Source organism: Carassius gibelio, chromosome B8 (genome assembly GCF_023724105.1).
Source record: "Carassius gibelio isolate Cgi1373 ecotype wild population from Czech Republic chromosome B8, carGib1.2-hapl.c, whole genome shotgun sequence".
Taxonomy (NCBI): Eukaryota; Metazoa; Chordata; class Actinopteri; order Cypriniformes; family Cyprinidae; genus Carassius; species Carassius gibelio.
The window spans coordinates 15,026,158-15,044,252 of NC_068403.1; the positions used below are offsets into that span (position 1 = coordinate 15,026,158).

Below are 18,095 nucleotides of genomic sequence, written 5' to 3' on the forward strand. Positions count from 1 at the left end.
ACCTATACATAAGCTAAAAAAAAAAAAAAAAAAAAAAAAAAAAAATACAGACTATACAAATGCTTCACATAATACCTAACCTACTGACAGATTTCGACTAAAAATATAGGCCTACTATAAATGTGTAACTATACATGAACTAAAAATACAAACTATACAAATCACGCTTCAAATGGTGATTTAATGTAAATTATCTCATATCACATCAAACTGTGAAAATAATTATTACTGTTATACTTTATTCTCAAATTGCTAGTTAACAACATCAGCATTAAGTGGCTATATCAATATAGTAGTAGATTTAAATTTCTGTACAGTCTAGTCTCCAGTTGTCATACCACTCGAAATTGAAGTTGTGATGGAAAACCGCATACATTTCAATTAATTTATTAACAGATTTGAATTTTATTAAATAGCATGTGTCCTGAATTATGCTACACATGAGAGTAATCCCTGAATTTATATGACAATTTAGGAATAAGAAACAAGACACACTTGCATGCTATTTCCGTTCAATAGTTTGTCGATCTTTATATCTTTCAAAGATCTTGTTTCACAACTTGGTTGGTTCTTTTGTTAATTGTTAAAAAAAAAAAAAAAAAAAAAAACACTCCGTTGGGACAACACCAATCGTTTTATCTTTTACGTGTACTTAGTAGAACTTTGTAGACGGTCCCTAGCTGGCCTAGCTCTAGCTCGCTGCTGCTACAGGTTTTACGCGTTGCAACATATCGAGAATGAGTAAGTTAAAACTAATGGAATACGTGTGTGTTTAGTTTTCTAATGCTTTTTATACAATACCCACCCACTAAGATTTTATAGATTTTTTTTTTCGCGGCTGAATATCTGATATCCAACGTCGAACCAACTTTGCATTGGTAGAAGAATAATCCAACCAACCGTAGTAATTTAGATCTTAAGTTTCGTTTCTTCCGTTGATAGCCGCTTCCGCAGAAACAGTTGTACTTATTTCATGATAGGCAGTGTAAGATCATAACTGATCTAATATCTGCACATCACCACGGAGCTCACGACACCAGAGCTAAGAAACATGAACAGGAAAAACAGAAAAAATCAGCTCTCCAAGGATGATTTGCGTGCCGTTGGATTTGACTTTATAGAATTTCTGGCGGAAAGCAAAAGGAGATCCATTACTGATCGAATCATTCTCAAAAACATCTACAACGAAGAGTTCCGCAACAGGTAAACATTTGACATGCTTTCACAGATTTTAAAATGGTTATTATTTTTATTGTTTATAATATTCCATATACGGAGCCTACACGGAAATGATCCATACAATTAATTTGTAAACAGACATTTATTTAAAGGGGAAGCGCATCAGTACTATATAAACCAACACTGCCTTTTCTATTAGTTTATATTTATACTCATTCATTTTTATCCACAGGGATGGAGTCAGAGACCCAAACTTCTCTTCAGTTCTCTTTGTATTGAGAAATTCCAAAAAAGCACGCATCACCAGATCAGGACATGTTTACTTTAACTCTAATGTAAGAATATTTATTTTGATTATCTCTCCAATTCTTTTGTGGATGTCCATTTAGTCTGTATGTGCTTGGCTTGTATGGAATAGTGGTTATGTGACACACCCATTACCAACAAGAGTCTGAACAGTCTTGCTTTTATGAAAGTTTATCATCTCATAACGATATGCAATTATGTAAAGTTTTTAGTATGTAGTATTAGTAATGCAAAGTTAAATTGTTTTGGAATGTGAAAGCCTGGAGTGTATACTTTCATTAATATCAAACTGAATCAGCTGATGATGAAAAGTTTAACTTGCATCTGACTCAAGCTAATTCATTTTTATGAAAGGACAAAAAAGAGAGTGGTGCACTGCAAATAAACATAGTAAATCAAGATTACCCAATCTCTGAAGCATACCAATATCCACTCTGCCATTTCAGACAAGGTTTATTAAGTTTATTAATGTCTCTGAGGAATTCTTTGGAGAAAGGCACATTAAAAGATAAAGACACAACATAATTAACATTATTATTCAAGAAACTAAATAGTCATGAATAATATGAAACTGGTATGACTGGCTTATCAGATCTGGGGTATTTATGATTTAATTTCCCTGTCATAAATATGAGTTGGTTATACAGGGCTCATCAGAAAGGAAGGCCTGCTAGTGTGGGGCAAGCGTGACACAGTTTCAAGTCAGATGAAGCAACACTTGGTCCTTCAGGCCACTTTTTGTTAGAATTGAAAACATGACTCTTAAAAGCATTGTTAGGATATATATATATAGAAGAGACCAAAAGTTTGGAAACATTACTATTTTTAATGTTTTTGAAAGAAGTTTCTTCTTCTCATCAAGCCTGCATTTATTTGATCAAAAATACAGAAAAAACTGTAATATTGTGAAATATTATTACAACTTAAAATTATAGTTTTCTATTTGAATATACTTTTAAAAAAAAAATTCTTCCTGTGATGCAAAGCTGAATTTTCAGCATCATTTCTCCAGCCTTCGGTGTCACATGTAACATCAGTCTATCACTTGATCATTTAGAAATCATTCTAATATTCAGATTTATTATGAGTGTTGGAAACAGTTCTGCTGTCTAATATATTTGATGAAAAAAAGTTTAAAAAGAACTGCATTTATAAAAAATAAAAAAAATTCTAACAATATATATTCTAATAATATATTTTCTTTACTATCACTTTTTTTTTTAATCAATTTAACACATCCTTGGTGAATAAAAGTATTGATTTTATTTAAAAAAAATTACTGACCCCAAATTACAGACAGTATATTGTTATTACAAAATATTTATATTTTAAAAACATAGCTTCTTCTTCTTCTTTTTTTTACTTTTCATTCATAAAAAGTATTCTAAAAAAGTATCACATGTTCTGAAAAAATCTTAAGCAGCAGAACTGTTTCCAACTTTGATAATGAATCATCATATTATAATGATTTCTAAAGGATCATGTGATAATGGTCCTAAAAATTCAGCTTTGCATCACAGAAATAAATTATAATTTAAAGTATAATACATTTAAAAACAATTATTTTAAATTGTAATAATATATAACAATATTATATATTTTTTCTGTATTTTTGATCAAGTAAATGCAGGCAGAAGAGCAGAAGAAACTTCTTTCAAAAACATTAAAAATAGTAATGTTTCCAAACTTTTGGTCTGTACTAATATATATATATATATATATATATATATATATATATATATATATATATATATATATATATATATATATACTAGGGTAATGCCGGTATCAAGTATATATACATTTACATTATAGCCGCGGATATGAGACCTTACTATTTACCATTCATTCTGTCATCACCATTATAGCCTACAGGGAATCCAAAGTGCACCCAAACACCAGACCTGTTGGTTATTGGGAGGATCTTCTATTTCTGGTCTGTTAAATGCATTAGACATTTTGCAATGAGCCTTCAAGTGCATGCTGAGTGAGCGAGCGCCGGGGCCGTTCACGTATCGCGCCTAAAAACACGGAAAACACTAGGCGCATCTATATATATATATATATATATATATATATATATATATATATATATATATTAGGGCTGTCAAAAAAAAAAAGCGCGTTAACGACGTTAATTAGTTGTTTGTCGTTAATTACGTCAAATTTTTTAACGCATTTCACGCATGCGCAGTGTGACAAATTATTCAGGTCAGGAAAAGTCTCGTCGATCTCTGAATTCTCAAGATAGTAAAAAACAGCGGCGAGCGCCACGACGAAAACACCGAAGAAGCTTAAGGTTTTACCCCATTTACTCTCAAATACATTCATGCCAAGCTCGATAAACAGAGACGACTTTGGTAGTTGATACGCTCCGATCACGATCGGCCGATCGTTATGCGCATCTCGTCAGTAAAGCCGGTTTTCTAATCAGCGGTTAATTCCATCAGGTGCGTGATTTGACATAGAGAAGCTGTTACTACACAGAGCCGTTGTTAATAGAGAAGATGCGCAAATCACGTTAATTTTCAGCGTTTATTGGCCCATCTTCTCAGTTAACAACGGCTCTGTGTAGTAACAGCTGCTCTATGTGAAATCAAGCACCTGATGGAATTAACCGCTGATTAGAAAACCGGCTTTACTGACGAGATGCGCATTAACGATCGGCCGATCGTGATCGGAGCACCCCTAGATACGCTGGAGCTTCTTCCTGTTATAGCGTCCTGTGTTTCAAACTGCGCATGCGCAGAGCGCCTACATGCAATCCAGCGAATATTACAGCTGCTTGGAAAAGCATATGCATTTTTACTTGGTTTTACTGGCACTTGAAGCCTTCAGAACGTGAAAATATCGATCCTAAAGTATTGTGGCAGAGCAAATGAACACCTCCCAAAAACAAGAGTGCCCAGAGTGCTGCTTATGTGATGGTGGAGCATGTTTGTGTTTCTCTATGCATAATTTCATAGATATGTGAAATTTAACTACTGGTTCACCTAAAACTCTTACACTGTCAGTAGTTAAATGGCATGGTTTGATATAGTGCTCAGGTAAATTTGATCTAAGTAAAAGTTAAACTTTTGAAATTCAGAAAAAAAAGAACCACATTATAAAATTATTTATCTGTGTCCTGTTATTTATCTTTTGGTATGCATTTCAGGAAAAAAAATGGTTAGGATTCAGGTGTAATTGCAAATAGTGATTAATCATGATTAATCCACTGAAAATTCTGATTAATTTGATTAAAAATTTTAATCATTTGACAGCCCTAATATATATATATATATTAATATATATATATATATTAATATATAATTAATATATAATATATATAAATATATATAAATATACTAATATATATATATATAATTATAAATATACGTAAACCTCCCCTCCCCCTCAAGTCCTTTTCCCTATTCCCAAACAACTCAGTCTGCGTGCCCGCTGACTTGAATTCTTGCACTTTGAAGAAGGAGGAATAAATTCAAGTCTGTGTGCCAGGCATTCAAATCTGCATCCTTTTTGTTAGGAATGCCCATCTTCCAATGATCCAATCATTTACCGAAGGAAGAAATCAAGCCCCGCCCTTCATTTCTTTCAGTTTCTGAAGCCGTTTCACTCGGATATACGTCACAACAAGGAACAAAGGACAATCTCAACTTCCGTTTCATGCTGACTTTAAAGGCTTTCTTCAGTGCATGGAACAATTCAATCCCTCCACCCATTTTTTAAATCATTAATTATATTGACATCATCATTCATAAACCTGTGTTTAATCTTTAAAAAAACACACATCTTACATTTAAATGCTGGACCGTTTCCATTTGTGTACAACACAAACCTTGATGTCATTAATATAATGAATGCCCTAAAAAAGAAGACTATTTTTGTGAGCGCGAATCGTGATTTTATATACTAAGCTTTATTTCAGTTACCAAAATTGAGCAAAAATCTAAAATACTTGACCATAAAAAAAAATCAAGTAATGATAACATGTGGTAATTTGTATTATTATTATTATTATTATTATTATTATTATTATTATTATTATTGCTTTGTCTTTAAGACTCTTTACGTGAACTGAGAAACAGCTGCATGTTTTTAATCAGGCATTTTATTTCTAATGGGGCATTTCTAGGTCAGAGTGGTGCACGATCAATGGTTTATACCCCGTCATAGACAACAAAACCAAGCTACTCCCCCTCTGAGTAATGGCAGCTCATCGCCACCCGCCAGTGGCCAGGTTCCTGACCCACCGTCAGTGCCAGGACCAGAAGATGGAGTCCGAGGAAGGAGAAATCTGTCAAAAGCCCTCCTGAAAAGAATAAACACTACAGAACGGTGAGCTGTTCTGAATGATAGGTACAATCAAGCTCTGAAAATACACAGAATGTGAAATACAGTACCGAGTATCAACTTCATACATTACAGCCTGCTGTCATTTAAAGTGTACTATTGTTCTTTGGATTGGATTTATATTTTACAACATCTGAGTATGAATAGCTCTGTTGCTCCTCTTTATATCTTCCCAGGTCTGTGTTTATCGCTGATAAATGTGGGGTGCGGGTATCCTCAGAGCTGCAGACAGAGGATGGCGTGATTCAGCTGTTTGTGGAGGAGGAAGAAATGCGTGAAGTGAAGCTGTTTGTGGAAAACACGGGTCAGGAGGCTGTGTATTTCACATACTACACTGCTCTGCACTGGCTGCAGTATTTCACTCTGGAAGACAGCAGAAAAGTCACACGTAACAATCCACTCCGTCTGGGGCCATGTGAGTGCAACCAAACTGTACAGGAATAACTTTTGTTGGTTTTGTTTCTAGGTTTCATATGGTATCATGCTAGTCTTTGCTAGTCTTTGACTTTATGATGTATTATAAATAAAAAAAAGTTTTTTGGAGCCACTGTGCAGTGGTTAGCCTACAGTCCATGCTCTTGACATGCTGGGCTGTGATGCTAAGGTAAGTGTAACAGGTTTGAACCCAACTTGTTGCTCTCTCTCTCTCATTTTTGAAAGGTGAGAAGTATGAGGTGACCTTAAGATTCAAAGCAGAACAGATAGGAGTCTATCCTGCTACTCTGGCATTTGAGTTCAAGGAAAACACCCAACCCACCACCCATCCTTTCCACATTGTTCGGTTCATTCAGGCAGAATACAGGTCCGAGCTTGCAGCTCTGCTGGGTCCAGAAGCACCATTCAGACCTAAGAGGCTTGAGACCTATGAACCTGCGAGGTGCAACATAGATGAGGGGGTTCAACCTGAGAGGTCAAAGAAAAAACACTCTTTTTAAGAATTAATATACGGTAATTGTTTTTCTCTGTGTTATATTTGTAAAGAAATCAACTGTTTTTCTCACATTTGCAGTTTTACACAAAACTTTTTAAAGTTTGTGTTGCCACTGGATAGCTACACACGTCCTTCTTACATCTCTGACTTAGCCGAGGTCCTAAAAGGCAGCCGTTCTTTCCCGAAGCTCCAGGAACAGAAGTTAGTGATCTCTAGTTGTGCCTAATTGTGCTTTTAGATCTTAGACCTGTTACTGATTGGTCCTTGATCAGCTCTCTGCTTGAACATGTATAGTGGAAGCTATTTTTACTGTTCTTCTTGATATGTGTGTTTGGTGTTTTTTAGGTCACTGCTGGAAAGTGATCTGGGTTTTCATAACTATATTGAGCGCTTTGATTTACTACTGTACCTGGAGGAAGATCAAATGTGTCTAGACATCAAGATGTATAACAAAGATGATGTATCCATGGTGAAAGACCATGAGAACAAACGACTGCTGGTCTTAGAGGTGAGTGGCATTTCTGTAATGCCAGTTATTATAGCGTGTGATTGTGGCTGCATCCGAAAGGTGAAAAAAATGCTGCATTTTAAGATAGGAAAGAAAAAGCAAATCTTATCCAATGTTAAAGGAACACTTCACTTTTTTTTGTAAAAAAGGTCATTTTCTAACTCCCCTAGAGTTAAACAGTTGAGTTTTACCATTTTCGAATCCATGAAGCCAATCACTGGGTCTGGCGGTAGTACTTTTAGTTTAGCTTAGTATAGCTCTTTGAATCGGATTAGACCGTTAGCATCTTGCTCAAAAATGACCAAAGAGTTTCTATATTATTTTCATTTTTAAAACTTGACTCTTCTATAGTTACATAGTGTATTAATAAAATATAAAACTAAAATAAAAATGAAATTCATGAGTCTTTAGGCTGAAATGGCTAGGAACTATACTCATATTCCTGCGTAATAATCAAGCATCTTTGCTCCTGTACCATGGGTGCAGAAGGCGCAGTGATATTACGCAACACCTGAAAATAGTCCCCAGTTAGTTTGTGAAGTTGCAGCAATAGCAGAGTTGCTGGATACTATTTTCAGCTGCTGCATAATATCACTGCAACTCGCAACTTTTAATTTTCCGTCAGTCTTAGTACATGATGTAACTACAGAAGAGTCAAGTTTTAAATAGGAAAATGCTAATGAGATGCTAACGGTCTAATCAGATTCAATGATCTATGCTAAGCTAAGCTAAAAGTGCTAGTGCCAGACCTGGAGATCGGCTGTATGGATTCGAAAATGGTTAAACTCAACTGTTTCGTTAGGGGATTTGGAAAATGAGCCTATTTTCAAAAATATTGTATTGTTCCTTTAACTTCACTTCCTGCCTGCTGAGATGCCTACATCTGATTTTTGAAGGCAGTGTAGATGTTGTTATCCCACAATCCTGTGCGTTCAATTCTGTGACAGTTGAGCTAAAAAATAAAGATGACATCTGAAAGTTCCAGTTGGTGTTCATTTTGTGTGTAAATCTCAGTTTTTGATTGTTCCACTTTTTATATAATTTCTAGCAAAAAATGTGTATTGTAATAATTAAACATTCACTAATTTATCGCAAAGCAATCTATTTTGTTGTAGATCATTAAACCGCTATGCTGCCTCTGAAGTTTGTGTAAAATCAGTTTTATGAAGTACCTTTGTGCGCAAACACTGCCTGCAAAGTCATTATCTAAGGAATGATGCATGCATGGCTCTTAAAGGGACAGTGCACCCAAAAGGTTACTTTAAAGGTGCAGTAGGGAACTTTTGTAAAAAATATATTTTTTAGATATTTATTAAACCTGTCATTATGTCCTGACAGTAGAATATGAGACAGATAATCTGTGAAAAAAATCAAGCTCCTCTGGCTCCTCCCAGTGGTCCTATTGTCATTTGCAGTTACAGACCGCTCCCGGTAAGAAATAACCAATCAGAGCTGCGGTCCGTAACTTTGTTTGTGTTCAGAATGTAGAAAAATGGATATAAGAAACGAGTACACCATGAATCCATTTTCCAAACCATGTTCTTGGCTTGTCCTGAATCACTAGGGTGCACCTATAATAAGTGTTTATATTCTGACTATTTTAGATTGCTTCGGGGGCACCGCGGGGGAATAACCCAGTACCTTTGTGATTCTTCATAGACATAAACAGAGAGAAGTAGTTCCGGCTACAATGTTTTTCCGCAAGACGCAAGCAGTTCTGTTTATTAACCGCTAGAGCGTCAAAAGTTCCCTACTACAGCTTTAATTTGTTGCTCTTCAACTCCATTAAGGATAGTAAATGTACTACAAAGTAAAGAAAGAATGTCAGCAATGTTATTTTTGGGTGAACTGTCCTTTTAAGTAATATGTGCTTTTTTATTTGTTGGAAAGTATAATATGTTGAGGTCATGTAATGTTAATTTGTTATGTTGAAGCTCCCCGGTGTTTCGGAGAATAGGCCATCAGTCCTGAGAGGAGATCACCTGCTTCTCACCAAGAGTGACGAGGTCCAGCTCTCAACTGTGACCAAATACAAGGGCTATGTCCACAGAGTGGAACTGGATCAGGTCAAACTGGGCTTCTCTCGAAGGTATGAAGTATGAAGAATTCATGACGGGTCATTTGAACATCAGAACATTGAAGGAGTAATAAATAAAACAGGGTTGATAATGTTGAGAATCAAAGTGCCAGATATAAAGTGCTTTCTGTACTATAAAAGCATACTGTAACTTCCAGAACACAAATCAACAGCTCAGTTTCTTAGTTCACATCTGAAGACTATTTACATATACATCTTAAGGAAAAACCCATTAATAATTAATCAGCTGTGGCCTAATGGTTAGAGAGCCGAACTAGTTACCAGAAGGTTGCCGGTTCGAGTCTTAGTGCAGGAAGGAGTTGTAGGTGGGAGGGAGCAATCTTACAGAGTCTGAAATTTGAAAGATAGTGTCAAACACCAAATGCTTCACATACTTCAGGTTTACAAAAATATGCCATCTTCACTTGATATTATTTTGCATATTTATTTGAAGACCAGATTTAAACTTTTTGTATATGTATGTGTGTGTGTGTTTTATGTGTAAAGGCTGCTTGACGGTTTCATAGATAATATGAAATTCCGTGTGGAGTTCACAGTGAATCGTCTCCCGTTGAGACTGCAACACAGAGCAGTACACATGGCGGTCCAGCACGAGCTCAGAGATGTGCTGTTCCCTGTGGGCTCAAGGAGCTTGAACCCTGCGTCTCCACCTGCACTGAGGTCAGTAAGACATATCTGGACTGAACTTATACAACAAAATCTAATTTTAGTGAAATGTTATGGACTACTTCAGCTGGATGAGTATTTGTGTGTGTGGGGTGTGTCTGTTTCTAGGCTCTTTGATCAAAAGCTGGAGAAGAACCATGAACAGAAAAAAGCCGTATGTAACATTGTGGCTGGTACATCCAAGCCGGCACCGTACTTGGTGTTTGGACCTCCTGGCACTGGTAAAACAGTCACGATAGTGGAGGCCATCAAACAGGTAAAACTGGTTCTCATACTTAAATAAATATACACACAACAAACACACCTACATGCAAATCATCTCATTGTGTCTGCATGCAAAACTGAATAAGCAGAACAGCTATTGTAATTGATTTTTCTCTTTCTTTTATATTTCATCTCGCAGGTGGAGAAGAATATACCTGGGGCCTACATCCTAGCTTGTGCTCCATCTAACAGTGCAGCTGATCAGCTGTGTGAAAAGTTGATCACTAGTCAACATGTTGATGCACGGAAGATATACAGAGTCTACGCTAGCTCACGCAATCCAAAAGATATCCCTAAAGTCCTGGAGGTTTGTGCTTGTCTGACTTTATTAATCAGTTAAAAGTTTGATTAAATTAACTAAATTAAAAATACAAAGATTTGTTGGAAAATATAAAATAACAATGGTACATTATGTACATCCTCATGGACTAAATATAAATATTTAAATAAAAAAAAAAAGAAAAAGAAAGAAAAATATGTCAATTCTATCACTCAGTTCTGCTCTGTGTATATATATAAATTAGATTGCAAAGTTAAATGTAAAAATGTTCATTTGAATTTTTTAGATTTTTCTCAAAGCTTACAGGACCCTGTATGTACGTGTCACATTTTAAAATACTGTATGAAACACTGTAGTCTTTGAACCGTTTGTTCAACAGGCTAACATAAAAGCATGATATTTTACATTTTTTAAGGCTTATTAAAAAAAATGTATAACGGCAATTTGTAGGCAGAATATTACATTCTTTTAACTCATCAAAATGTAATGTAAATATATTATAGTTTAACAGAGAGAGAGAGAGACGTTTTGAGATGGACTTTTGTGTATGTGTTGTTTTTGTTGTTATTGTTTGAATGTCTTTTTGTCTTTAGAAAAACAGTAATGTGGAGGGAAACACAATTATTTTCCCTTGTAAAGAGGATCTGATGTGCTACAAGATCATAGTCAGCACTCTGGTCACCGCTGGCAGGTGAAGGGCTTCATCTTCTACAAACACAATGAACTCGGTCTCCCACATACACATCATAGCAGTCAAAAGATAAAGAGTGTATTGTGTGTGTGTGTGTGTGTGTGTGTGTGTGTGTTGGCAGGCTGGTCAGTGGGGGTTTTCCTATAGGTCATTTTTCTCACATCTTTGTGGATGAGGCAGGGCATGCTGTGGAGCCAGAGGCCATCATCAGTGTGGCAGGTGGAGTGCTTCACAGAATAACATGAAAACGGTCAGATCTTACAGTTAAGATCAAGCTGTGGTAGCATTTCATGCATGTGTGTTTAGGTCTGCTGAATGCAAAGACTGGGCAGCTTGTTTTGGCTGGAGATCCCAAGCAGCTGGGGCCAATCCTGAGATCTCCTTTTGCCATTAAATACGGACTTGGTGAGATTAATAATAACACACATACAGTACACACTCGATTGACTTTGTAATTTACATTGTATATATGTCTGTAGGTCTTTCCTTGCTGGAGAGGTTAATGACACAGAATGAACTTTACCAGAAAGGCACTAGTGGATACGACAACCGTTATGTAACCAAGCTACTGAAGAACTACAGGTACAATCTGAATAATCTGTAAAACTACAAATTGACTAGTCTGACCAGCTTGTTGACTAGATGCCCTTTAAGAAGCCCTGAACAAAAAGCTCTTAATAGGGTTCAACTGAGGGAAGAAATAGCTTTATGTAGTGCAAAGTTCTCATGGCTGAACAAAACTAGTTTGAACTTGTCCGGGTACAATTTCTGACACCTGTAAAGAAAGTTTTCACAATGTATGGAGGATGATCAAAAATTCTTAGAGCTTTTGTGTAGAGGGAGTGCAGATGGTTATGAATGAGGAACAAATACAAGCTAGAACCATTTATTATTTGTAGTTTTGACATTTACATTTAATCATTTAGCAGATGCTTTTTTTCAAAGCGACTTACAAATGAGAACTCATGAGAACTACTGGTAGCCAGTGTAACCTGATGAGGAGAGGAGTAACGTGAGCTTTTTGGGCTTATTGAAGACCACTCTCACTGTTGCATTCTGGGTCAGTTGCAGAGGCTTGATAGAACATGCAGAAAGGGCCGCTAGGAGAGCATTACAATAGTCCAGTCTGGAGAGAACAAGAGCTGTGACTCTTCTTTTAACTTGTAGCCAGGAGCCAGTAATAGTAGAAAAGATAGGGGCACAGGCCAGTATAAAGACGTAAACAAATAACCTTGAACATAGATTTGACTCCTGGCCATAAATGAACATGCGAACCAGAGAAAGCTGGTGTGTCCCTGGGTTTTTGCTGTGCATAAAAAAAGCAGAGGACAGGGTGTCATGTGAAAAGTTTGGGTATGGGCCAATCTGTGTAAAATAGATTGGGATAGGTCCAATCCGAATTAGTGTTCAGAACAGATGTGGGATTTCTACCACAAAACTGACAGATATGCTTCTTTCTTTCATGCTTTGTATGTAATTGTAAAATGAGTCTGAATCCGTTTCAGCACCACTGATTCACACATCTCTTATTCACATTTTCTTTCTCTTTCTCTCCAGGTCCCATCCATCCATTCTGAAGATTCCTAATGAGATGTTCTATGATGGGGAGTTGGAGGCATGTGCAGATCAGATTATCTCCCACCAGTACTGCATGTGGGAGCACCTGCCAAAAATTGTATGTGACATCCCAGACACACACACCTGATAAATGACTAAATGCAAATGTAAACAGCATTTCAGGTATTTCAGGACAATGCATTTTGGTTAGGTTAGGTTATGATGTTATACAGTTGCTGTATGCATCATTGGGAATGTGTTGTTTGGTCTCTGTGTGTTCCATACCTAGTGACCTGACTCTCACTCAGGTCTCATTGGCTGCTACTTTGTATTGCAGCATCTTCTTAAGTCACTCAAATGTTTAAGGCAGAAAACTTGGTGTTGAGGCTCGAGAACATGTCAAATTTCATTGCCTCAATACACAACTTTCGTAAATTATTTCAGAGAAAACTTAAAGTTGCTTATTGCCAGTTTTCAAAATTTGGTACACAGAGTATGAAAATATCCATTTTTGTAATCAGATTTGACATTAGCCACTGAAATCTTATTGCTGGCATAGATGTTTTTTTATATAGTCGATTAGAGGATATTATCTCTTTATCTTTCCTTAATCCCCCATCTAGCCTGTACTAATCTGAATTTTGCCTGAAACTTCATATTTACAGGATTTCTTGTGTTTATTTGCCTCTTTATGATACATCGCTTGTTTTATTCCTCAGTTGAATATGTTGGGATACACATAGCTAGCAGGGTTTCCGCAGTCCTTAAGAAATCTTCCATTTGGTTTGCTAAAATTTTAGACGATAAAGAGTCTTAAACAGTATAACACAGATGTTAGTTATTTAAAGACCTCTTAAATTTGGGTCACTGCTTTACGGATGTGTGATTATTACACATCAAAAGGCTATGATTCAATTAAATAAATGTGCACACTGCACATTTGAAAATAGTGAATATGATTGCTTATTATGCACCATTGATAAACTGACAATGTTATGGTTTTTATATTATTTTGTAGATGGTTGTGTCTCGTCTTTTTGAATGAGCAGCTAGAAATAGTAAAGCATAGACACTACATTACAAAATAAGATTTATTTTGATATATATCTTTTTTTCTGTACCTGAATGTATTATTAGTTTTCTTTGTGCAGGCTTTTAAAAAAGTCTTAAAGTCTTAAATCTGTTTTTGAAAACCTGCTTATCTTCGAATACCGCTCCCGTTCACTTTTTAACATGTTGTCCACCTCCTCCTCAAGGGGTATCCGGTCACACATGCCCACACACACACAAATCATCAGTGTAAGGAATGTGAAGGCCAGAAACTGAGATAACTGCCCTTTTTGAACTTTCAGCAATTTCATGGTTAGATTTGGTTCTCAGGCATGTGATATTTCTCATGAACCAGTCTCCACTTGTTCTTTGTAATGACGATGTTACCGTTTATATCTAGAAAGTTGAACACAAAGACCTCTTTTTGAATGTGCTGTTGTTTTGCACTAATAATTCTAGTATGGTTTCCCGTTTGAACATTTTGTTTCTTCTGGAGATGTCACTTTGTGCTCTGCTCTGTTCTGCATTTTCAGGGATTTCCTGTGATTTTTCATGGAGTGATTGGAAAGGATGAGAGAGAGTCGAACAGCCCCTCCTTTTTCAACACTTCTGAAATCGATATCATCCTTGACTACCTGAAGAAGCTCCTGACACCGGCGAAGAAGGGCATCGCAAGAATCTCCCCCAAAGAGATTGGCATTATCGCACCCTACAGGAAACAGGTGACAATAACTTTTCAACGGCTCAGTCACAGCAAACGTGATGAATAATGTGCAAGCACAATGCAGTTAGTACCAAGTAAATCCTAAAGAAACTTTGTTTGCAGAGAGGTTGGTAAGATTTGTTTAATGTACTTTTGATCAATTTAATGTGTCCTTTCTGAATAAATTCAGAAAGATGAAAAAATCAATATCTTACACAAAAAAAAAGTACTAATGGCAAACTTTTGAACGGTAGTGTTAATACATAATAAGTCTGTAGGCGTACTTGTGCACAGTCGGAAATATATTTCTACTGTTTGTTTTCTCCACAACCGTTCACAGACTGCTAGACTTTGTTTTTACGAAGATCATCATTATCGCCCTGCTTTGTTCACTCTGCTCTGTTTTATTTTTACAGGTGGAGAAAATCAGGAAGGCCATTAAGATGCACAGGGAGCTTAAATCCTATTTGGGCATCGAGGAGCTGAAGGTCAGAATGATTATGAGCTACACTCTGTTATCAGTTCTCATGCGTGTCAGGACACTTGAGCAAAAACATGGGTGCTGTGTGTGTAGGTTGGCTCCGTGGAGGAGTTTCAAGGCCAGGAGAGGAAAGTGATCATTGTGTCCACTGTTCGCAGCGACAAGAAACACATCATTTTGGATGAAAAGTTCAACATTGGCTTTCTGAAGAATGAGAAGGTAGTTTCAAAACAAAAGACAACACACCACACAGAAGTCTACCAAACAAAGTTGTTTCACTGTTTGCTTTCTATTCTTCAGAGATTCAATGTGGCAGTGACCAGAGCAAAATCCCTGCTCATTATGGTCGGGAACCCCATCATTCTACAAACAGACGCGACCTGGGGCAGGTATATCAACTTCCAACTACATGCATAACATAACATACATAAAATACTCTTTATATGATTTCTGGAACAAGTTGCAAGTTGATTTTTTTTACCTGGTTGATCTATGTGGTTGTAGGTTTATTAATTACTGCATTGAGAAGGAAGGTTATACTGGATATGATATTTCCAACATGGAGGAAACGGATGCGGTTGTCGAGCGTCTGCTAGCACTAAACATCCGTGAGGAGATCGTAGGTAAGACATGGCTTTAATTAAAGTACAGTCACACTAGACTTTGCACTTCATTTGCATCCATTAATGCAGAATAGGAAATGCAAAGTTAATGCAGTCTATTTCTGAAGTTCAGATGTAGTGAACGAACTCTGATCTGCAAATTTGAATTAAAGAGATATATTTGAATATTTTGAATGTATTGTATTAATAATTTATTATGTAATAAAAGTGGCCCAAGAGCATGATATCACATCCTGGTTTTAATGTTTGTTTGTTGTCTAAACTCATTTTGTCATTAAAGCCTAGTTAATGCTTATTAATAATTCATCATCTACTGACAGGTTATGCAGTATAAATACAAAAAAAGTTTGGGGTCAGTAACATTTTTTGTTTATTATTATATACAGCAAATTTACATTAAATTGATCAAGATACAATCGAGACATTTATAATGTTACAGAAATATTCTGTTTCAAATAAATACATTTTTGTATTCATCAAAGATTCGTCATTTATTCAGCACAACTTTTTTCAACATTGATGATAATAAAAAATCTTTCTTGAGCTGCAAATCAGTATATTAGGATGATTTCTGAAGGATTATGACGCTGAAGACTGGAGTAATGATGACTGATTCAGCTTTGCAATCACAAGAATAATACATTAAAAAACAACAACAACAAAAAACAAAACAACAACATTATTTTACAATAATAATGCTTAACTTTATTTTGACAAATAAATGCAGCCTTGGTGAGCATTAGATAATTTTCTCAAAAAAATCTTACCAACCCTAAACTCTTAAACAGTGGTGTATTTGGACCTACACAACTGTACACCTGTTTTGTTTCTGTGCTTTATTTCTTCTTTGGGATTTAGAATAAATCTTGAACCGAGTTCTTACTGTCGTGTTCTTTCTCATCCTAGTGGAAACAGAGGAGAGTGTGGTCCAGCAACATCTGAATCCTGAGTGGAGACATGACCATTAAATGAAGTGCCATTCTTAAAGTGCCTCACAGCCATGCCCCTCTCATTAGCATAACCACACCCCTTTCCCCATCCTCTTGCTGAAGTTAAACTGGGAGAGTTTATATGAAGAAGTTTAATTTTAAAGCTAAAGTTGCTATATGATTTAAAAATAGCATTAAAGTAAAGGTGCTGCATGACTATAGAAAACAGACAAAAGGAGCTTTGGTGGTCCCTTTTGCCAAAAAGTTTGAAAATACAGTACAGACCAAAAGTTTGGACACACTTTCTCATTCAAAGAGTTTTCTTAATTTTCATGACTATGAAAATTGTAGATTCACACTGAAGGCATCAAAACTATGAATTAACACATGTGGAATTATATACATAACAAAAATGTGAAACAACTGAAAATATGTCATTTTCTAGGTTCTATTCTAGCCACCTTTTGCTTTGATCACCCCTAAACCATCTCGACTGGGTTCAGGTTACATGGGGAAAGAATACACATTGTTCATTTACATATAATACCAAAAGTGAAACAATATAAATCTGATTGAAAATTTGACATCTTGTCCTTAATCTCAGGGCTTTATATGCAATGTTGCCTATATTGATTGAACAGTTTTATTAGATGTTTTAAAGAAAATGCATTAATTAACAAATGGTTGATAAATCACTGATTATTTCCCTAAAAGAAGTGCCTTATTTTTTAAAGTTACTAAACAACAGAAATTATATTTTAATAATGCTTCATTTATGGTGGTAAAGGTTTTGTTTGTGGTCCCACTGGATTGTCTGGAAATTGCAATTGGAGTTGGAGGTTTACATCAGTGCATTTTAAAACACATCATTAAACAATTGTGCAATTAATTTCAAAGACTTATGACTGAAGTAAATACATGGTAATATGGAGGATGTTGAATCACAAATAAATGCAAAATCTGGAGCCTGTCAAGCCTGTCGACACACTCATTACCTGTTTCTCACAGTCAGCAGACTTCAAATTTACTACATCCCATGACACCTCATTTGAAAAGGAGAAGTATAATGTGTATTTATTGACCATGAAACTATTTTGCATTGCTAAATTATTCTTGTATACAATCTTGTTGTCATCCAAAAATAAAACATGAAAATGAATGTGGATAGTCATTGAACTAGTATACTGCATGTGTTTCATTGATATGATTTGCATGATTTGTATTATGTTGCCATTCTTACAAAGTTAAGATGAAACCTTCATAAAGGCAACATGTGACACCTACCTACGCTAATAATCCTAGAATCATAACTTTGATATGAAGACTTGGTTATGATGAGCTGCATTTTTCAGACTGCATCTGCAGTGCTGCTCTCTAAACAGCAGGGGGCGTAACTCTGAACGCTACTACAGTTGCGTTTATTCTAATTTCTAAAAAGCTTATGAAATTTTTGTTTTAGGAATACTAGAACATAAT

At 35.9% G+C, this 18,095-nt stretch overlaps 1 protein-coding gene across 1 annotated transcript; it reads left to right on the forward strand.

Moving 5' to 3' along the window:
* The first annotated feature begins 649 nt into the window (after positions 1 to 649).
* mov10b.1 (Moloney leukemia virus 10b, tandem duplicate 1) lies at positions 650 to 17,778 on the forward strand. The gene is made up of 22 exons (XM_052563258.1): positions 650 to 1,203; positions 1,412 to 1,514; positions 5,621 to 5,823; positions 6,015 to 6,253; positions 6,499 to 6,748; positions 6,848 to 6,970; positions 7,115 to 7,277; positions 9,212 to 9,366; positions 9,862 to 10,035; positions 10,150 to 10,297; positions 10,445 to 10,612; positions 11,179 to 11,276; positions 11,398 to 11,495; positions 11,583 to 11,681; positions 11,756 to 11,858; positions 12,834 to 12,951; positions 14,417 to 14,605; positions 15,003 to 15,074; positions 15,161 to 15,286; positions 15,368 to 15,456; positions 15,572 to 15,690; positions 16,597 to 17,778. The coding sequence occupies exons 1-22, from the start codon at positions 1,052 to 1,054 to the stop codon at positions 16,656 to 16,658; spliced, it is 3,051 nt and encodes a 1,016-aa protein (XP_052419218.1). The 5' UTR covers positions 650 to 1,051; the 3' UTR covers positions 16,659 to 17,778.
* The last annotated feature ends 317 nt before the right edge of the window (positions 17,779 to 18,095 follow it).